The 17816-nt window shown below is 42.0% G+C and overlaps 1 protein-coding gene across 1 annotated transcript in view; it reads right to left on the bottom strand.

Annotated features, from left to right (window-relative positions):
* Positions 1–695: 695 nt before the first annotated feature.
* The window catches only part of LHFPL6 (LHFPL tetraspan subfamily member 6), a 142890-nt gene continuing 125769 nt past the window's right edge, over positions 696–17816 (bottom strand). The window contains exons 3-4 of the mRNA XM_071738257.1: positions 14749–14847; positions 696–1802 (exon numbers count right to left, since the gene is read on the bottom strand). Coding sequence (XP_071594358.1) covers positions 1684–1802; positions 14749–14847 — 218 coding nt within the window. The 3' untranslated portion in view covers positions 696–1683. The remainder of the gene's footprint in view (positions 1803–14748; positions 14848–17816) is intronic.

Genomic DNA, 17816 nt, shown 5'->3' on the forward strand with positions numbered 1-17816 from the left:
TTCAGTTCAGTGATATCAGGACTGATCACTTTAAAACTTAAAAAGGACTTTCCACATGCCTCAAAAAAGCTGCCCAGCATAATGTACAAAGTAACTACAGAATATCAGAGTTGCAATATCTGTGTTATTAACCAGCAGAACCAGAAACAGATGGTAACTTAGAAATACACGACAGAAATACCAAGAGCAGAAAAACAAATCTGAGAAGGAATAACATCTGTAATGTCACAATTGAAAACCTTCCAAAGTTCTGATGTTCTAAGTTCAGTTTTCTCTTCTTAAAGAAAATAAAAGATTGTTTTTTGAGTTGTGTGTGTGCAGGACCAGTACTTTGTGCAGGATACACTGCCTATTAGGCCTCTGATCAATGTTGGTGCTATTAAGAAAGGAAGGGGCTGAATTCAGTTGCCTAAACAGGGATGTCCAGTGCTGTGTGAGATGAACAGTCAGCAGCAGCCAGGCTAGAATGGGGAAGGTCTCCCTGAAGTCATGCAGGACACAAAAAAAATGTGGGATAAGCTAGAATGCCTCAAATGACATAAGATGTCTATCCTCAGGTGGTGTAATTGAACCCTAAATGTGTGGATTTTACTGGGAGAAAGGATACAGCATGGTTAAAAAAGTCATGATTATTTCTGAGGATTTGTCCAATGGGGATCTGGGAAAGGAACTTCATCTGGTGACACAACCAGGCATTGCAAGTATTGATCAAGGAAAAATTTATTTACAGTGATTTTTCAAATACAAACATAAAATAGCACATATTATATATATTTATTCTTTACAAAAATGAATATTGAAATAGTAAACATGGTACAGCACAATACAACATCAATGAGCTAAACATAACAGCAACAGAAATCTATGTCTGGAATAAGTTTCCTGTTAGTCGTACATAACCAACAGAGCTCTACAGTACCATGAGTGGAATTTCCAATGGACAGAAAAATGTCCATTAACTGCACTTAATAAAAGTACTATAAGGAAAGGCTACATATGCCAAGTAATTATGTTGCATTTTTGTAATAATGCTGAAAACACAGAGGCTTAATAAAAGTTATATAGGGATGAATAAGCAGTGGCTAAATGTTTGGGAAAGAAAAAATGTGTAGAGGATATACAAAATACTGATAAAGTGGCTTATTGGTCCTTTTATTAAGTTCAACGTATAGATTAAAAAGTGTTGCAACACTGAATTTTAAACCGCTAGAGAGAAGTAAAAAATAAAAAGGAAAGGAAAAGAAAGAAGAATCGCACGAAAAATGTTTCCTCTCTACTCATTTTGTGCCATGGTCAACATCTGTGTGTGCTTTTGGGAGTGCTGTGCCAAAGGGCTGCCAGGCACCACCCCAACCCCCCCGCACTCCCACCCCCTCATCAACCTCTCAATTAACCGGTGCACGAGGGATTTCACCATTTCCCAAAGTGGCATTTTCCTTAAAAAATAATTTTGAGGAGCAGGCCGTGGGTAGGCATAGCTGAGAAAGCCTCTCCCCGTCCAGCCTGACCCGGTAGGTTTGCACCTCCATCCACCCACCTCCCTGCCCTCCCTGGGACCACCCGCTGTTCCACCCCACACCCGCTCCAGAATAGAAGCACTTCAAAGTTTTCTTTGTTCCTCATCGTTATCCAGAAGATGCCAGCAAGACGGTGTCTGGCAGTGCCTGCTCCCTGGGGTCATCCTCAGTAAGGGTATTGCTTCTGCTTCTTGCCCGAGAAGCAAGCCAGCCAGGTGCACACCAGCATGGCCGCCGCCGCGCCCCCGCCTGTGCAGTAGTAGGCCCAGCCGATGTGGCAGGTCCCTGCCAGGGAAACAGAGAGACATGGCACAGAGTTAGCCAGGGGAGGAAATGCCACTGCCACCCTCCTTTCCTGCCCTTTCCAGATCCCTGCCCACTCAGACATTCTCCTCAGACAGGGTAGGTGGGGTGTAACCCAAGCTGTTAGAGAGGCTGAGCTGTTTGAGTGGCTCCCCTTAATTTTCTGTAGGGTTGAGCAGAGAGGCCTCTGCGCTGCCTTGCTTGGCTGCTGGTGGTTGTTGTTGTTGTTTTCTACACAGGAGAAAATTCCACTGGGAGCTGGAGCAGAGACACACACACCATGAGTGTGCCAGCCATGGGGTGGGTGTCCGTCTGCCCGCCCAGCCCACGCAGTGCTCACCACACCACGCCACACCGCGGATGCAGGAGGAGGAGGGTTTTCCCCACCCTTCTCTTTCTTATCGTCCTCAAGGCAGTGTCTGAGGATTTTTTTTTAATTATTTTTGACAGATTTTGAGGGTTTGCACATAACATGGGACAGGGCCTGTTCCCTCCAGGAAGACCAGGGTGGGTCCACCTCTGCCATCTCTGTGACAGGGCTCCAAACTGGATCTGTCTGCCAGCCACTGTGTCACCCTACCCCAGGACATGGCTGCAGGGAACTCATTCACGTCCTTCTCACACTGTTTGGCAGTTTATCAGGAGTCATTCTGGTTGGCATTTTGATGAGATTGGTTTAGATACATTTAAGGATTGTCAACAGGGAAAAGGTGGTGCTGGTGTGGAGGGTGGTTTTGCTGGTGGAAGTAAGTTTGATGCATTTTAAACAGAGTAAACTATGCTGGCACCACCTCATATTAGATTGGATGTAATTTTGCTGATTCAAGAGGCAATTTTTTATTTTTAATGTATCCACATTACAGAGGGTTCTGGTGGCTTAGGATAATGATGTTGGGGTCCCACCTGCACAGAAGCTACCATGAGAATGAAGTTCACAAATGCAGAAAAGGGGAAATTTCTCTATCCTTGCCCAAGGTCTCGACTTATTGCTTAAAACCTTATTGACCTTTTGTCTAAATGTGTTTCATAGTGTCACAACATGGCCTTGAGTACATTTAATGGCCAGAGTGTCACTATACAGCTAAACTCATCACCAGAGAATGGCACTGGGGAATCTCATGGTGTGCCACACAGAGGCTGCTCCCTTCAAGGCACTGCTGTGTTTGCAGGAGCAGAAGAGAACAGGCAAAGAGCATCTGCAGCAGGGAGTGACATAAACAGAGTGATATCCAAAAGCAAGGAGATGGCTGCTGTGACTCCTCAGTGCCTCCCTCATTTGGGCTTCATCATCTTAGTCATTTTGATCTTGAGTGCCAAGGACCCAGTGTCACCATCTTGGGTGATAATGTCTCTGCTCTTAGCAATGAGGACTCTCAGTAAGGCACAAGCAGCACTACAACACTTCCTGCTCACCCTCTGGAAAAATCAGAAAAAAGTAAAAACATTCTCCCCTCCAGAGAACAGAAGGTAACAACAGAGTTTCCATCTAGAAAGACAGAGCTGGAACAGGTGGCATGTCCGTACTCTGTCCCAGTGGAATCCGGCTTCTTGTTCAGGCAATCATCAACTTGGATAATCCTGCCTTAGGCACAAGACATACAAGGTGTCTGTACATCTCAACATGTCCAAAGCATTAGCATGCCTCAAGGCAAACAGCACATCCATCGACTGTCTGTGGGATATTGTCAGGCCATCTCTCAGGCTGACACCACAGCGGGAAGCATAGTACTTGTTTCCTTTTTTTCTTCATAATCGTCAAAAATTTAATATAAAAAAATGCCCAGTGAAATAAATATCCTGATGTTACCAGAGGAGTTGAGGAGCTGGGGCCTTGGCTTGAGCTCACTGGACTCTGTCCCTAATGTGGTGGAGCAGAATGTTTGACTTGGTTTTGTAATATGATTGTGTTCTGTAGAAAAAAACACCACTCTTGGTTCCCTTACAGAAGACCACAAAGAGAGCCTGACTTCCTAAAGGGAAGGCTATCAGAAACCATGGAGAGCTGCCAAGTGCTTGGCAATGTCACTGACCTTGATCCTTGCCCATTTGCACAGCAAAATCCACCCTGTCTCTGGGCTTTGCCTGTTGCTTTGCCTGTGTACACACTGTGCACTGTACACAGTGTACACTGTAGCTTCAAAGCAAGACACAAGCACACACCAGGTGTCCAAAACCATTTGGTTGCTTTGAAAATGATCCCATTTATAGCAGGGTGGGGTGTGCTACAGCATTTCTTGTGGCAATATGGACTACATCTGATGGGTCTTTTTTAATTGCCAAGTCTTCCTCAAAGTACTAGAGAACTGTAGTTGTGGCTTGAAAAATCTCAGCATTATGCTTCCAGGTAGAGAAAATAAATGTAAAAATTATTCTTTAGGCAGAATTTAAACATTTACATGGTAGCACTGCCCAAAGCTGTGATCTAAGTGGGACAGAATGAAGTAAATTTGAACTTTCATATGGTGTGATTTCAAGTTTTGTGCCTTGGCAGTGGGAGAGAGGGAGAGTGTACCTGATACATATTAAGAAGAAAGAACTGTTAAATCAGTGTCAGAGATGTACTCAACAGATACAACACATACATTCAGTCTTGGCAGAAGAGAATAACATTTATTTCTCCATACCATGCTCCATTTACCCTAAGGACCACTGCCCTACTTAATGCTCCGAGGCACGGCAGGCAGCCTCTTGATCTGACAAATGCAATGTAGTTCCTAAGTGTGAGCTGGGTCAAGATGAACAAATGAAAGAATGGGAGAGTGCAGGAGAATGGATGAAAGAACCAGGAGCCTGACCTTAGAGCAATAATAACACAGCAATAAACCTGGCCATTATTTCCAGTCTGTGTCAGGATCAATGGGAAGCCTCGGATAAAATAGCTTGATTTGTACTTGGATGATGCTGAGCAGAGCAGCATTTCAAGCTATTGTGCTGAAGAAGAGCCTGCAGAGGGGAAGGTATCTCAGGGTATAGGACTTAGTTATACTTTTCATTGTAAATATGGGTAAGTCCAAGACCCATAGCCAAGTATAGCTCTAAGGCCAGAGATAATCCACCCCAAAGGTACCTGATGCAATGAATGATTGCCTACACCACACAGCCCCATGTCAAAATGAAAAAAAAATGCTTCCCCTTTTATAATCCTGTACTGAACAAGGAAAAAAATGTTTTGTAGTTAATGTTTCTGCTCTGGTGTTCTCGTTTTACTACATGAATGAGCTATTTTAATCCACTGCACCCTAAAGAAAGATTGTTGATTGTCAATAATTGGGTATTTTAGATGCAGTTTAATTTGTAACATTACTTCTGCTTCACTTTGATATTAAACACTCATATTACAAGGAACAGGAAGCCTTAAAAATATCAGGGTTGATGACTAATGAAATGTAACATTAAGTGAAAAGAAATACACCTACAGAAATGTTGTATGTTAGAGACTTTGTTTTCTAGCTCAATATTTTTGTATTATAATGATGGGTACCATAAAAGAAACCTTTACCATGTTCAAATTTTATTGCACTGACATCAGTGGGACAAGTCATGCATTCAGAAGTAAGCAAATGGTTAAGAGTGAAGAACAAGACCACCTAATTACTTGCTAGAATTAGAACAACTAGTGAAAACATACCAGTTTTCATACACAAAGACAAAAAGTTCTTTTCTTTAAGAATGCACAAGAATACACACATAAAGTAGAAGTGTGCCAGTCTATTGAGGGCATGGAGATGTGTGCCAGAATGCCTACATGTTCTTGTGCATATGATGGACTGAATCTGGTTTCATGCAAAATTAAATTCCCCATCAGCTGAAGTGTTCTTCCAGCTGATAGAGATGACATGCATCACAACAACCTCCATCTCTGCCCAGAATTGGTGCTGCTTTTAACAAATCAGTATGGAGGGAAGTTTGGTTATAGTGATTTATTAGTTCCAGATTATTTTTTATTTGTTTACTTGGGGTATTTTTTGGTCAAGGAAAATATAAATAATTGGAGCTCTTGGTTGCTGGGTGAAGAAGGACTATCCAAGTTGGCTCAGGTAGATTTGCAGGTAGCCACTGAGAATTTTGTTTTCACATTTGTTTTATGGGGATTGGCAGCAAGAGAGTGTCCGGATAAACTCTGAAATCATAGAAGAACAGACTTTGAAGCTATAGGGATAGATGGACATTTTCTAAGCAAACAAAAGATGAAAGAATGGAAACACTACATTCCTCTCTTTTGTAAGAGGTTTGAAGGAAATTACAGTTCCTGAGCACAAAGGATAAAAGAAAGGTGAGTGAGGACACTATCAAAAAGAACATTCAGCAGAAAAGAGTGCCATAGAACATAAGAAAATATTTGCTAAATCAAAAAAAAAAAAAAAAGGGGTAGTTTGGCTTAAGCTTATTTGAAAACACTTCCAGACTTTTTCCAGATTTCTAACACGATCTTTAAGGCTGTGATAGCTGTCCCCAAGCTCCCCCTCCTCTTCAATATATAAGGCAAATAAAGATTAAGACAAATTTGGCAGTGAGTGAAATCTGACAACAGAAAATCTGCAGATCTTGAGTGGAGCTGTGCCAGGATCCAGTTGCCAAAACAGGGTTTTACCAGGATTTCTACTCATTATACCTTATAAGTAATTAACACATGTAATTATCAAGGTCCTGGAAATAACATATGAGTTTCATCTAAAACAAGCAATAATTGACACTTATGAAAAAATACCCAGAATATGAAAACATCTTGCATGCAAACCTGTTAATGGCAAGACTTAGTATCTTAAATATTTGTACTGTCTTTGCTGTTAATATTAAGGCTATACTGGGCTTGCAGCCTGGACCATTTGGAAAACTCTAATAATTTAACCTGAAGTACAGCCTATTTTCCCACATGAAGGGAAAAAAGCTTCCAGAATTAGCTGAGCTGAAGAATACAAATAATATATCTACAAAAATAAAAACTACAATTCTTACTTGCAAAAAATTGTGCAGGAACTCTAATTAGAAGCTTCACATGAGAGTCCAGTACTACAGGGAATGTGAATTCATGTAATCAGTCAGGGTGTTGGAAAAGTAATCAGAGGAAAAAAGTAAGGAGTGTGCTGTTAAGAGATGTACAGGGATTTGGAGATATGAAAGCCACAAATGAATGTAAAAGATAATCCACTAATTAATATGAAGGAACAATTATTTTGAAACAAAGCCAAGATATATTAAATAGCTAAAGATTTTTTCATTACATGGTTGCACTGAAAAACCATCATGTGAAATCAGCTACAAAAGCAGGAAAAGAAGTTAAAACTTGGAACATATCCAGAAAGGATTAAAGTAGTTTTGTGAAACAAAGAAAGAACAGTGTACAAGTTAAAACTGCAGCTAAATACATAGCTTGATACCAAACAATGAATTTAGTGATGCTGGCTTCTTTGTCTGTTGCATGGATATGACTTTTACAATACTTTTCTCTTTTAAAAAAATATATTCTTTCATATGCATGCACAGATGAAGCTATTTTGGTTACTTAATGGTCAAAGAAATTGCATGGGTACTTTGGCCAGTCATTAATAAATGCATAAAATCTCATAAAGTTCAGAAGTGGAAAAAAGAAGTGGAAAAAGAAGTGCCAACTTGAAATTCTTCAATCCTCCTGAATACAGGCACTCAGTCATAGGTCAGAATGCTTCTTTCTTTGGAGGATCACATACTTCTGTTTAATCTAACCTCAAATTTCTGTAGGTATACATTTGTCATGGAACAATGAAGGAGAAAGCAATAGTTAGTGCCATTTACAATGCTCAAATTCCAAAGAGCAAATGGCTTATATCCTACTAGCAATGAGCTTTTCCTGCCTCCTGGAAGAAGTCAGCAGAAAGTTCACCTATAGCAACAAGTGACATTAATTTCACCTCTGTTTGGACATCCACAGTGCAGAGATCCACAATGGACTAGACTGCCAGACTCCCTCTGGAGACAACAAGAATAAAAAGTCACTAATAAAAGTCGGTTGTATTTCATCTTAAAGCAGACATCTAAAGCACAGCAGGTGAACCCTGCTCTAGTACCACCTCTTTTTCTTCCTTTACCTATGAAAGGGATTTCAAAGAACCAGTTTCCCTGCCCTTCTCGAGTGATAAAGAGCATGAGATTCTTTTCCCAGGAGGTCTTACTCCCTTTTCAAAATCTCCTGGTTATCTCCATTAGGTACAGAGGGTCTTGGCATGACCATGTTTTAACTGGCAACAAAGGTGCTGCCTTATGTGAGACAGAATAAATGTGGACCTTGATATAGTCACCAAAGGCTAACAAAGATTTAAGAAAGGAAGTTATCTGAATAACACTAAAGAGGAAATATTTCTTGATCAAACACTTTCTTTACTAGCATGTAGGCTGAGTCATTCAGTGATCTGAAAACTCAGAAGCTGCAGCTCAGGTACACTCATAAGAGATTCTGCTCAGCCCCAGTCAAAAAAACTGAACTGCTAAAATCTCTGAGCTGCTTGCAGAGATCTGTGAAGAAAAAAAAAAAACAACCCTGGTCCTGTCAGCTAGATTGCTCATAGAAAAATACACCTTTGAAGTCTTTGCCTTTAATAGGATTCTAATAAATTGACCTACCCTCTAAATCCTTTTCTTGATGGTTTTGGCACTGTATGTCAACACCCAGCCAGATGCTGAAATGTTGCCACCTAAGGCCAATTAACTAGCTGACAAAACTTTTTTAATATTCACTGCTTTCTGAGGGGGTTTTATATTATTGTTTTAGTGACTGCACTGTTTGCTTTTCAAGTGCTTCAAAGGTCACTTACATCGACATTTTTACAGTAAAAGTGATTATCAAGTCAACAGTTCTCTATAAGATACTTCAAGCCCTCTAAAAGTGGCTAAGGGGAACCTTAATAATAATGACCTTGTAAATCAAATATGCTCCAACACAGAAGTTTCTGAGAGCTTCTGAGGGAAATTCAGCTGCTTGTTCAGTTCAGGGTGGGATCCAACCTTCTAAGTCACTCTCCAGAAAACCACTTTGGCCAGGAGAGCCCTTTCACAGGGCACAGATGGATGGAGGACAAATCCCTAGAGGACAAATGAAGGTATTTCAAGCCATCTGCCTTGGTTGCTGCTGCACTTGGGCCCTAAGACCGAGGAAGTCTCTGTGACAGGTAGTGATGGAGTGTGACAGCCAGAGAATACAAAACAACTGGAGAGCATCTAGAAGGATCTGCAGAAAAAACAGGGCAGGAGGCTATTTCCACCCTCACAAGAATGGCACAAACTCAAACACGAACAGAATGCATTTTGTGGGTAGGCAGGGCACAGCGTACAAGTGGCCACACCTGAACCATGCAAGCCCTTACTGTCAGATCTAGGATTTTCATTGCCTCTAACAGCAAAGAAAATCATCATGAAAGTCAAATATGAGCCTTGATGGCAGCTGCATACAGCTAACACTGAGCTACGTTTGCAGGATGTTTCTTAGCACAAATGAACAACCAGCAGAATAAAAAAAGTAGGTCCAAGGGAGGATGTGCATGACATAACAGGTAATCTCTCACAAAAAGGGGTTAGGACTGAAAAATTCTGGAATATTGATCATCCAGGCTGAGCTCTGACTGTCCAAACACACCATAATCTCCTCAAGGAAGACAACTTTTTTTTCCAACTAAAAAATTAAAAATTTATGTTTATCTTAAATCTCATTCTTCCAGGTTAGAAGATGAGTATGTAATACAATTTCATACATCAAGTGGCAGGGAAGTGGAAGCTGGAGGCCAGATGAAATTTCCTAGGGCACCTACAATGGCATGAGTTACCTACGTTTAGATAAATGAATCTTACTCTACATAAGTATTTTGCTGTTCAGGCTACTGTGCTGTTTCACCAGATGCCAACTGAGGCTTGACTGTGTGAGTTAAAATGATCTTCCAGGGGATTTAGCTGCTTCCACACCCACCACAACAGATTTGAGCTTGCAATGATTGAGCAGCCTCCACATGCACATGTAGGGACACCAGTGACTTAAAATGAAGGTTCTTATTGATTCTAGGCAGTCAAAACTAATTTTAGTGTATTTATATGTATACACTCACATTGCCCTTTATAAAAGATGTGCAAGTTCAGAAGGTTTCTTCACAAGGTTTTACAAAATGTGGAAGTTTTTGCAAACATCTGGTGCAGTCTTCACTTTAATACACAATTTCATTTTAGTGCAAAGTGCCTCACTTTAATTAATTCCCTGCTAAAATCCTAATTTTTCAGCTGCTGTTCTTGTGGGGTGTGTTTAAAAATTAAAATAAAACCATATTGGTGCTTCTAGCTCAAAAAAACTGAATGTGTGCTATATGGTATCCTACAAAGATACTGGCTTTTGGCAAATTGCCTGATAATACTTTTTGCAGACCTTGGGATTGTGTAGATCTCACTCATTTTCACACCCTTCAGTCAGCAGCTCTGTACTACTGTGCCATATCAGGGCTGTCCTGAGTGGGCCCACAGGCAACTCCAAAGTATAAATAATGCAGCATAACAATAACAGCTTGTGCAGTGACAAGAGATTAAGATGCTTTTGATCTATCCTCAGATATTTGGTAAAAGGGAAAAGCAGTCCCTTGGAGCACTTCTGGTTTGTAATTCCAGTCTCCACGTCAGGCATTAGCCTACGGCCAAATTACACCAAGGACTTTGACTCGGTCACTTGGGCAAAGAACTGCACTAATTTTAAACATATGCATCTCTTTTCTCTTGCCCTCATTTATTTATACTGCCCTACTTCTAGGAGTTAACGCCCTAAAAACAGTGGCAGAAAACTGATCCACTTCATAGTCGAGAGTTCTGGTGGGAACTCTGATCCATCCGTGATCTGAGATGGGACACTACAACATGGAGCAGAGCCCCAAAACCTCCATAAAGACCCTGCTGACTGCTGGGGACCTGGGAACCACAAGTGAAGGAACATGGCATAGACCTGTCATGGCCTTCACCCCCCAGCCAGATTTGTCAGAGGTTGTTTGTCAAAGCCCAAATCTATCACATCTATGCTTTTTTTTCATAATGGCAACAGGTTGGTAGAGAAGAGCTGACAGCAGGTCCCTCTACAGGTGTACCAGTCTCTCTGTCTGTCTCTTTAGGGAGGCTACTCACCATCCTCACTTGAAAAAAAGCTCATCTATTAAACTCAATTTGATCAACAAACAGGGCTGTCCTTGGCAGGGTATCTTCAGTTGAAGGATGACTTCTCTTTGTAGGGATCGAGTTGTACGAACACTTTCATTTGATTGAAAAAAGAATTAGCCCAATTAAATAGATAAATGTTTAAGTAAACCCTTTGGATATAGCTCACTTAATAAAAACCAAATAAATATCCAATTTAAAAGAGAGCAGCAAACTGCTGGGCTTTTCACAATGTCAGCTCAGGTTTTCTAGAAAAGAATATCCAAATCCACTTATACGTAAATTAAAGGCATGGTTATTTTTCCTGCAGCCTTTTTAAATATTGCTTTGCAATGTACACAGAAATGTGTGTGTCTGGGGGGGGGGGCAGGGGGAGGGGGTCTCCTCTTCACAATATGGGTTATCTCAGCACTATTTGGAGTGCCTATTAGTCTAATGCCTTTTCAGACCGCCTGAAGACATAGAGAAGCACTTCTTATCTAGCACAGCCACTAAGGATTAGGCTTTTTTATGGGTTCTTAGCAATGCTATTTATTTATTCTGTCTAGCTCTGAGCATGTTGTGGGCTGGAGATTTCTCTTGTTTTGGTAAAGAAAAAGAATTTAATTTAATTGCTAATTCTGGAATATTTCCAGTTAACATTACATTTCATGGTGCACAATTCAGCTGCTTCTCAAGTGAGATTTTGTTGTCTCTTCACTGCACCTGCCTCTTGCCCTTCTCATTCTCCTAAAATGTAGATTTCACTTCCTGGCTTATCTTTTCTACCTCCAACCTCAACCATTTTTCCCCTCACCTTTTGTAAGTTCAGAACAATTCTCATTGCTGGACCTCCACCTTTGCTGCCTCTGTGATCAAAACTTGTGTGCTCTGACCCTTCTTTCCTAACCACACATGTTCCCTGTTGCCCAAGCTGCAGGAGTTGCTTTGCCATCCTTGAAGAAGAGGCTGAGTGCTGTCTGCTGATCAGCATCCCTTGGAACACCCTCTCCTTTGAGAGCAACCACATCTGCTGCTTTAGGCTCTCAGAGTCACCTTCTCCAGCACCCACAGAGCAGCAGGAGATGCAGGACCAGTATTCCCACCATCACCATTTCTCCTACCAGCAGCTCAGCTTTTCTGAGGGCAGATTTTGAATGGAGCACATATATGTGTGATTCTTGATATAACTCATTTCACAGGCTCCAGGAATAGAGAGCATATCATTACAGCTTAATCAAATTAACTATTCAAATGAAAGAAATAATGACTTAAATTTGTCTTGAGACTCAGTGAGATTAAGTCTTTGAAACATCATTTTTGGCCTGTAGGCTACAATGAGTAAGCCAGTCTCTAATGATTCTGAAAAGACTACAGGGTTTGGGTCATCAGCAACAAAGAGGTGTTTGTGAAAGATGATGAGCGGTGTGGTTATTAAATGGCCTTTGGGTAGGACCTCTTCAGTACAGATAACTTCACTAACACAGCATCAACCAGGCAGCGACATCAAGTAAAAAAGAAATAAATCCTAGCCAAGCATTTAAATTCACTGACAACGTATGTGGAAAAGAGACATTTAGTGACAGAACAGCCTGGTAGAAATTACTACTGCAAATTTCAGCTCTCATTATAATCTGTTAATTATGTGTTAGCATATGATCGAGCAGATCGGCTGGACCAGCACTCCTGTCAAGTCTAGACATGCATAACACATACCCTGCGTGCTCTGTGTCCAGAAAACACATTAAGAGTCCATGCTTTCACACTCACTGTAATATATCTCCTGGCCCTTGTACCTGTGGACCTGGAAGGAAAGCTGTCAGCTGAATTTTTTTGCCTGCGTTTCTTCACTGACTTTAATGGCAGAATGATTAAATTCATGCACATTCATGAGTCAAGACTGGGATGGTGAAATTGGTCTCAGAGACTCTGCTCTGACATTGCAAAGTGCCTCTGTGAGTTTCCAGGGAAATAACCTGGAGAAATACATTTTTTTGCATTCTGGGAGGAGCACCAACTGAAGCCTGGGAAGAAGCAGGCTGTCAGGAGACACCATCAGGCATCACAGGAGCAGAGCTGCTCACATGCTTGGTGTGGAAGAGCAGGAATCAGCATGCACCAGGAAGGGGGTAGCCAGCCTTTCCAATGGGGGTGCTGCTAAATGGGCTGGCTAGGAACTACCTCAGGCTTCAGCTGAAAGCACAGGCTTGACCATGGGCAGTGATGAACCTGACAGTCACTGCAGTGTCTTGCCAAAGCTTCCTACTACATCCTTTGAGATGCCTTTCCTTGCAGCTGGGGATCTTAGTTCTGGGACATATTTTTCTGCTAGTTAACTATACAATTCTGTTCCCATTGCTACCTCTCTCCTAGTTGTTCATATCTTTCAATTATTAAGTGAATAAAACAAGCCGCAGGATCTTTTTATAGTTCATTGAAAATAAAATTTAATATCAGTTGCACAGAAAGATGATATAGATCAGAACAGCAAGGCAAAGCTTCTAGAGCATGTTACATAGCCCTTGGGTAACACCCTCAGTGACTGCTGATATCATCAGTGGCCACGATAGAGATACTGGTAACGACTGCTTGGTCCCACGCCAGATCAAATGCACTCCAAAACACCACAGGAATGGTGTAAGGGAGGGTGACCTAGAGCACTTCTGCTAAAGCAATATTATTTTACCTTTCAACCTCAATTCATTTGCATATTTTCACAGGAAACGTTTCTAAGAGGGAAACAAAACTCCTTGCTCCCAAAGCCTGAGAGAATGATCAGTATAAAGTTAAAAGATATTGCAGTAGGTTTGTGTTTAACCCTAGGAGACCATTTTGTCCACTGTTCTTTGCACTGGGATTACTGCCAAGCTACCTTATGTCCTGCACACACAGCTATAATGGAAACTAACAGAAATTTTTAGCTCAAAGGGCTAGAAATGGGGAGCTGTAACTCCCTGTACTTGGGAGTGGGTGCTCTCAAGCCTGTGGAGAGTCAGGGTGCTCAGTCTCTCCTACACTTTCCTTTCTTTTCCTACACTTTTTCTCCTACACCTCAGTCTCTCCTTCTCTTCAGAAGGATTCTAGATCCCCCTCTTCTCAGAGCGACACGGGATCACAGAGCACTTACAGAGTAGGGTATCAGCAGCTGCATGGATACTTCTAGAAAGCAAGGACCTGGATGTGCATTCAGACATAAGATCCTGATCATCCACTCTGCTTAATCCTCAAGTCACTGCTGTGCCCTTGGAGGTCTCTCCAGAGGTGGTTTGCCCACACTGCATGGGTGTGAGCCTGGCTCAGCCGCATCCCTGGCTCTCATTCAGCACTCAGTGAGGTCATCAACAGTAGCTTGTTTGAGAGAAGGCTGACATGGGAATTAAGTGTTATTTACCAGCTTCCCAAGGATGTAAGTAACCAAAACCACACTCTTTAGTCTTGGGTTAGAAGGCCATAAACATGCCAGACTTCAAAGACAGCTAATTACACTCATTGTGAACTACCCCAAAATGCACTGTGATGTGTTGCCTCTGCCTACCCTATCAAGATCTCCAGGAATGTTACTGCAAGTCTCTTAAATCTGATGTTCTGAATACATACATGCATAGATAGATACATTCCTTCACCTTCTTTTATAATGTTCTTCTGTAACATATTTCCACCTGAAATCTCCTGCCTTAGCAAGATGAACAGCACACACAACTGGGCTGCTTCTCCAAGTGTGTGCTCATGTCTTCCTTTGCTTTTATGGACAACAAATTGAAGAGTCGAATGTGGCTGAGGTGCTCTAATAACAACTCACCCAACTCAAACTGGCTGGAAAGGTTACCACAGGTTTGTCTGACTTCTTCACTGTCCCAGCCAAGAGGATAGAGGGCACAACCAGAGCCGATCAACAAACCTATGGAGAGAAAAGAAAGCAGTCGCCATTAGTTTAAATACAGGCTGCCATTTGGGAATTAAAAATGTCAAACTGCCAGTTCGGAATCTCAGACAAAAAAAATAAAATCTACCTCTCCTAAAACCAGTAGAAAATCATTTGGACTTCTACTGCTGCAGTCTACTACTCTGTTTTACATCTGGTCTGTGGGCTGGAAGCAGCCTCGGTGGTTCAATATCAGAAGACATCCCCTGCCTCTGGAGCTTCTACCTGAGAGCTTTCAGACTTCCTTGCTCCTCTGCAGAACTGTTACATGCACTTTTTGGAAAACTCACTGTGGGGTTAAATAGAAGCTGTGTTAATCACAGCAGTTACAAGCTGATTGCTTCTGATTAATTAAAACGACAATCAACCAGCGTTTGTCAAGGAGAAATAAACTGACAGTTGTGCTAATCCACTGCCAATTTTCCTTTGTTTTTCACCCTTTCAAAAGCCAGGGAAGAATAGTTCCATGTCACCTGATCAATTCATACCCCAAGCACACATTCTGCAAAGTTTTCTCAGATCATTTCAGCTAAAACAACTGAGGTCTTGAGGCATTTTCCTATTATTGTGCTTGGTTTAACATTCACAACATGCTTTGCTTTCCCCAGACCTCATGCTGCCCCAAAACAGATGAGTTTTGGCAAAGTCTTTCCTTTCACAAGATCTTGCTGGGAATCACCAAATGGCCCATGATTATTTTGCAGAAGTGGCTTTTTTATCATATTGCATTCTCAGCTGTCACAGCAGCAGCTGCCAAAAAGCGGGTGTAGCTGGCAATGCTTCTCACACAGGCAGCCTAGAGAGAATGTTTTAATGCATGCTACAGCATTTAAACGTTACCTCCTTTGTGTCAGATCTTATTTATAAGGTTTGAAATGAATCGCTACGTAGATAATGGGCTGGGCTTGCCTGAGACTTTCAATCTGTAAAGCCAAGCAAGTCCTCAAAAAGTTTGCAGCGTGGGATTTTGGTGGAGCCTTTTAAACCATTACACAGAGCACAGGACTGGGACAAAGTTTCAAACCCTACAGCTGACACTGGCTGACTTTGGGCATCTCCCTTGACCTCTCACCACCTCCCTTTTCCTTTCTTGACAATGAGAATAAGGCCAATGTGCTGCCTGGCAAAGCACTTCTGCTGCCATGCACCAAGTGCAGGAAAGCCCTGGGATTGTGGACATTGCAGAGCAATCCTGAGAGTGATTCTGATTTGGGGCCTGGAGCTTGCTGTTCATTTCTGCCATCTCCATCCTCAAGATCTCTATTTTCTTGTATTTCTGACACACCTGTAAGACACAGAAGCCACCTTAGTATGTTCTTGTTTGAAGACACACCTAAGCAAGGCACTGAACTGCAGAAGTATCTCATCTTTCTCCAGAAGATGTTTAATGCTTTTAGTATCTCAGCTGTTAGCAAAGTAGCTCAGTAACTCCTCTGCTGCTCCTGCAAGTACATCTGCCCCCTTTTAGGCAGCAGGTATTAGCTCCTTAGATCTTCTTTCACTAAGTTCAAATTTCTTCCTCCTGCTCAAGTCTATTTTTTCCTTTCCTTGTTGAGCAGTCATTGACTGCTCCTCTCTCCATATCTACATCACATAATGAAAAAGAAATCCCTGAGGCAGTCCCCTCTTATGGTAAGTTCACCCAACAGCTGTAAAGGGAGAAAAACAATTAAGGACACATGAATGCTAGGTATTTTCAGAATTTTGCCTGACCTGGATATGCTTTCTTTTAATGTCCTCACTAATGGCTCTCACAGTTCATCTGATTTTTTCCCCCTAGGGCCACAGAGCTGATGGGAGCTGGCAGAATCCATGTAAATCAGAGTTGCTTCTAATTTAAATTCTCAGAAAGGATGTTTCTCACACAAGAGACCTTAGGCCAAAACTGGGTCTACATTTGTTAAAGACAGCTTAAGACTCTGAAAAGAATCCGACGGATTCTCACTTGAATTGTTAAAGCAAGAAGGGCATTGTGAGGTGCTGACAGTGCAGATGATGCTCTAGGAATGGGCAGGACTCCATGGGGCAGGGAGGCCCATCACTACAGATGATCACATTGTCAAGGGAAGGGAGGAAAAGCACCTAAATGCCAGAGACAGACTTAGAGACCAGTGAGTCATGGCAGCCTTGGCCAGTCCTGATGTGGTTCTGGCCCTTTCCAGCACTGGCCACTGTGATGTTCATGGCCAGTCAGTCCAGGCAGACCAGAGCTCAGAAGCTGCTGAGGCCACACATGAATAGAGGTTGTCTGAGGTGGTTTCAGTCAACTTCTGTCTTTGAACAGAGTCTCTGGGAGACCTTGCAAATGTTTAAGAACCTCCACCGTGAGGGGCAGGGAGATGCATGCAGGGGTTAGGAGGTTAAGCAGGCTTGAAGCCACCAGTGTTGGACCAACTGAAACAGCAGGCAGCCCTTCCTCACAAATAGGTCCTGGGAAACCTCCTGCCCCATTCTTCTGGCTGGTGGAAGGTCCATTACCATAACAACACTGCCCCTTCAAACCCAGAACAAGCTCTTACTCAGCACTTGCTCTCCCAAGGTGGCAAGAGTGCCTTAGTGCCCACTGCCTTCACATAGAACTGTTTGTTTTCACTTTCTTTAGGTTTTGATTCAGTAACAAATTGTTTGGGTTTTTTTCCCCTGAATATTGCTCATGATAATTTCTACTCCCATGCTCCAAACACAGCTCATCCTTTTCCAAACACAGGTACCTTTTCACTCTTCTGATGCTACACTGGATACAGTGGCTCCAAGTCTTGGCAACTTCCTTCCTTAGCCAGACCACTTCATCCCCATCACACCCTCTTTCCCATTTCTATACATCCATCTTTGCAAGTTTGAATCAAAACAAATTCTGAGGTTCAGTCAAAAATTCATTATCAATGCATTATACTGGAATGTTAAATTGCTCCTTTGGAGCAGCTGCTTTTCTCACAGATGGGTGC

This window comes from Heliangelus exortis, chromosome 1 (assembly GCF_036169615.1).
Source record: "Heliangelus exortis chromosome 1, bHelExo1.hap1, whole genome shotgun sequence".
In the NCBI taxonomy this organism is placed as follows: Eukaryota; Metazoa; Chordata; class Aves; order Apodiformes; family Trochilidae; genus Heliangelus; species Heliangelus exortis.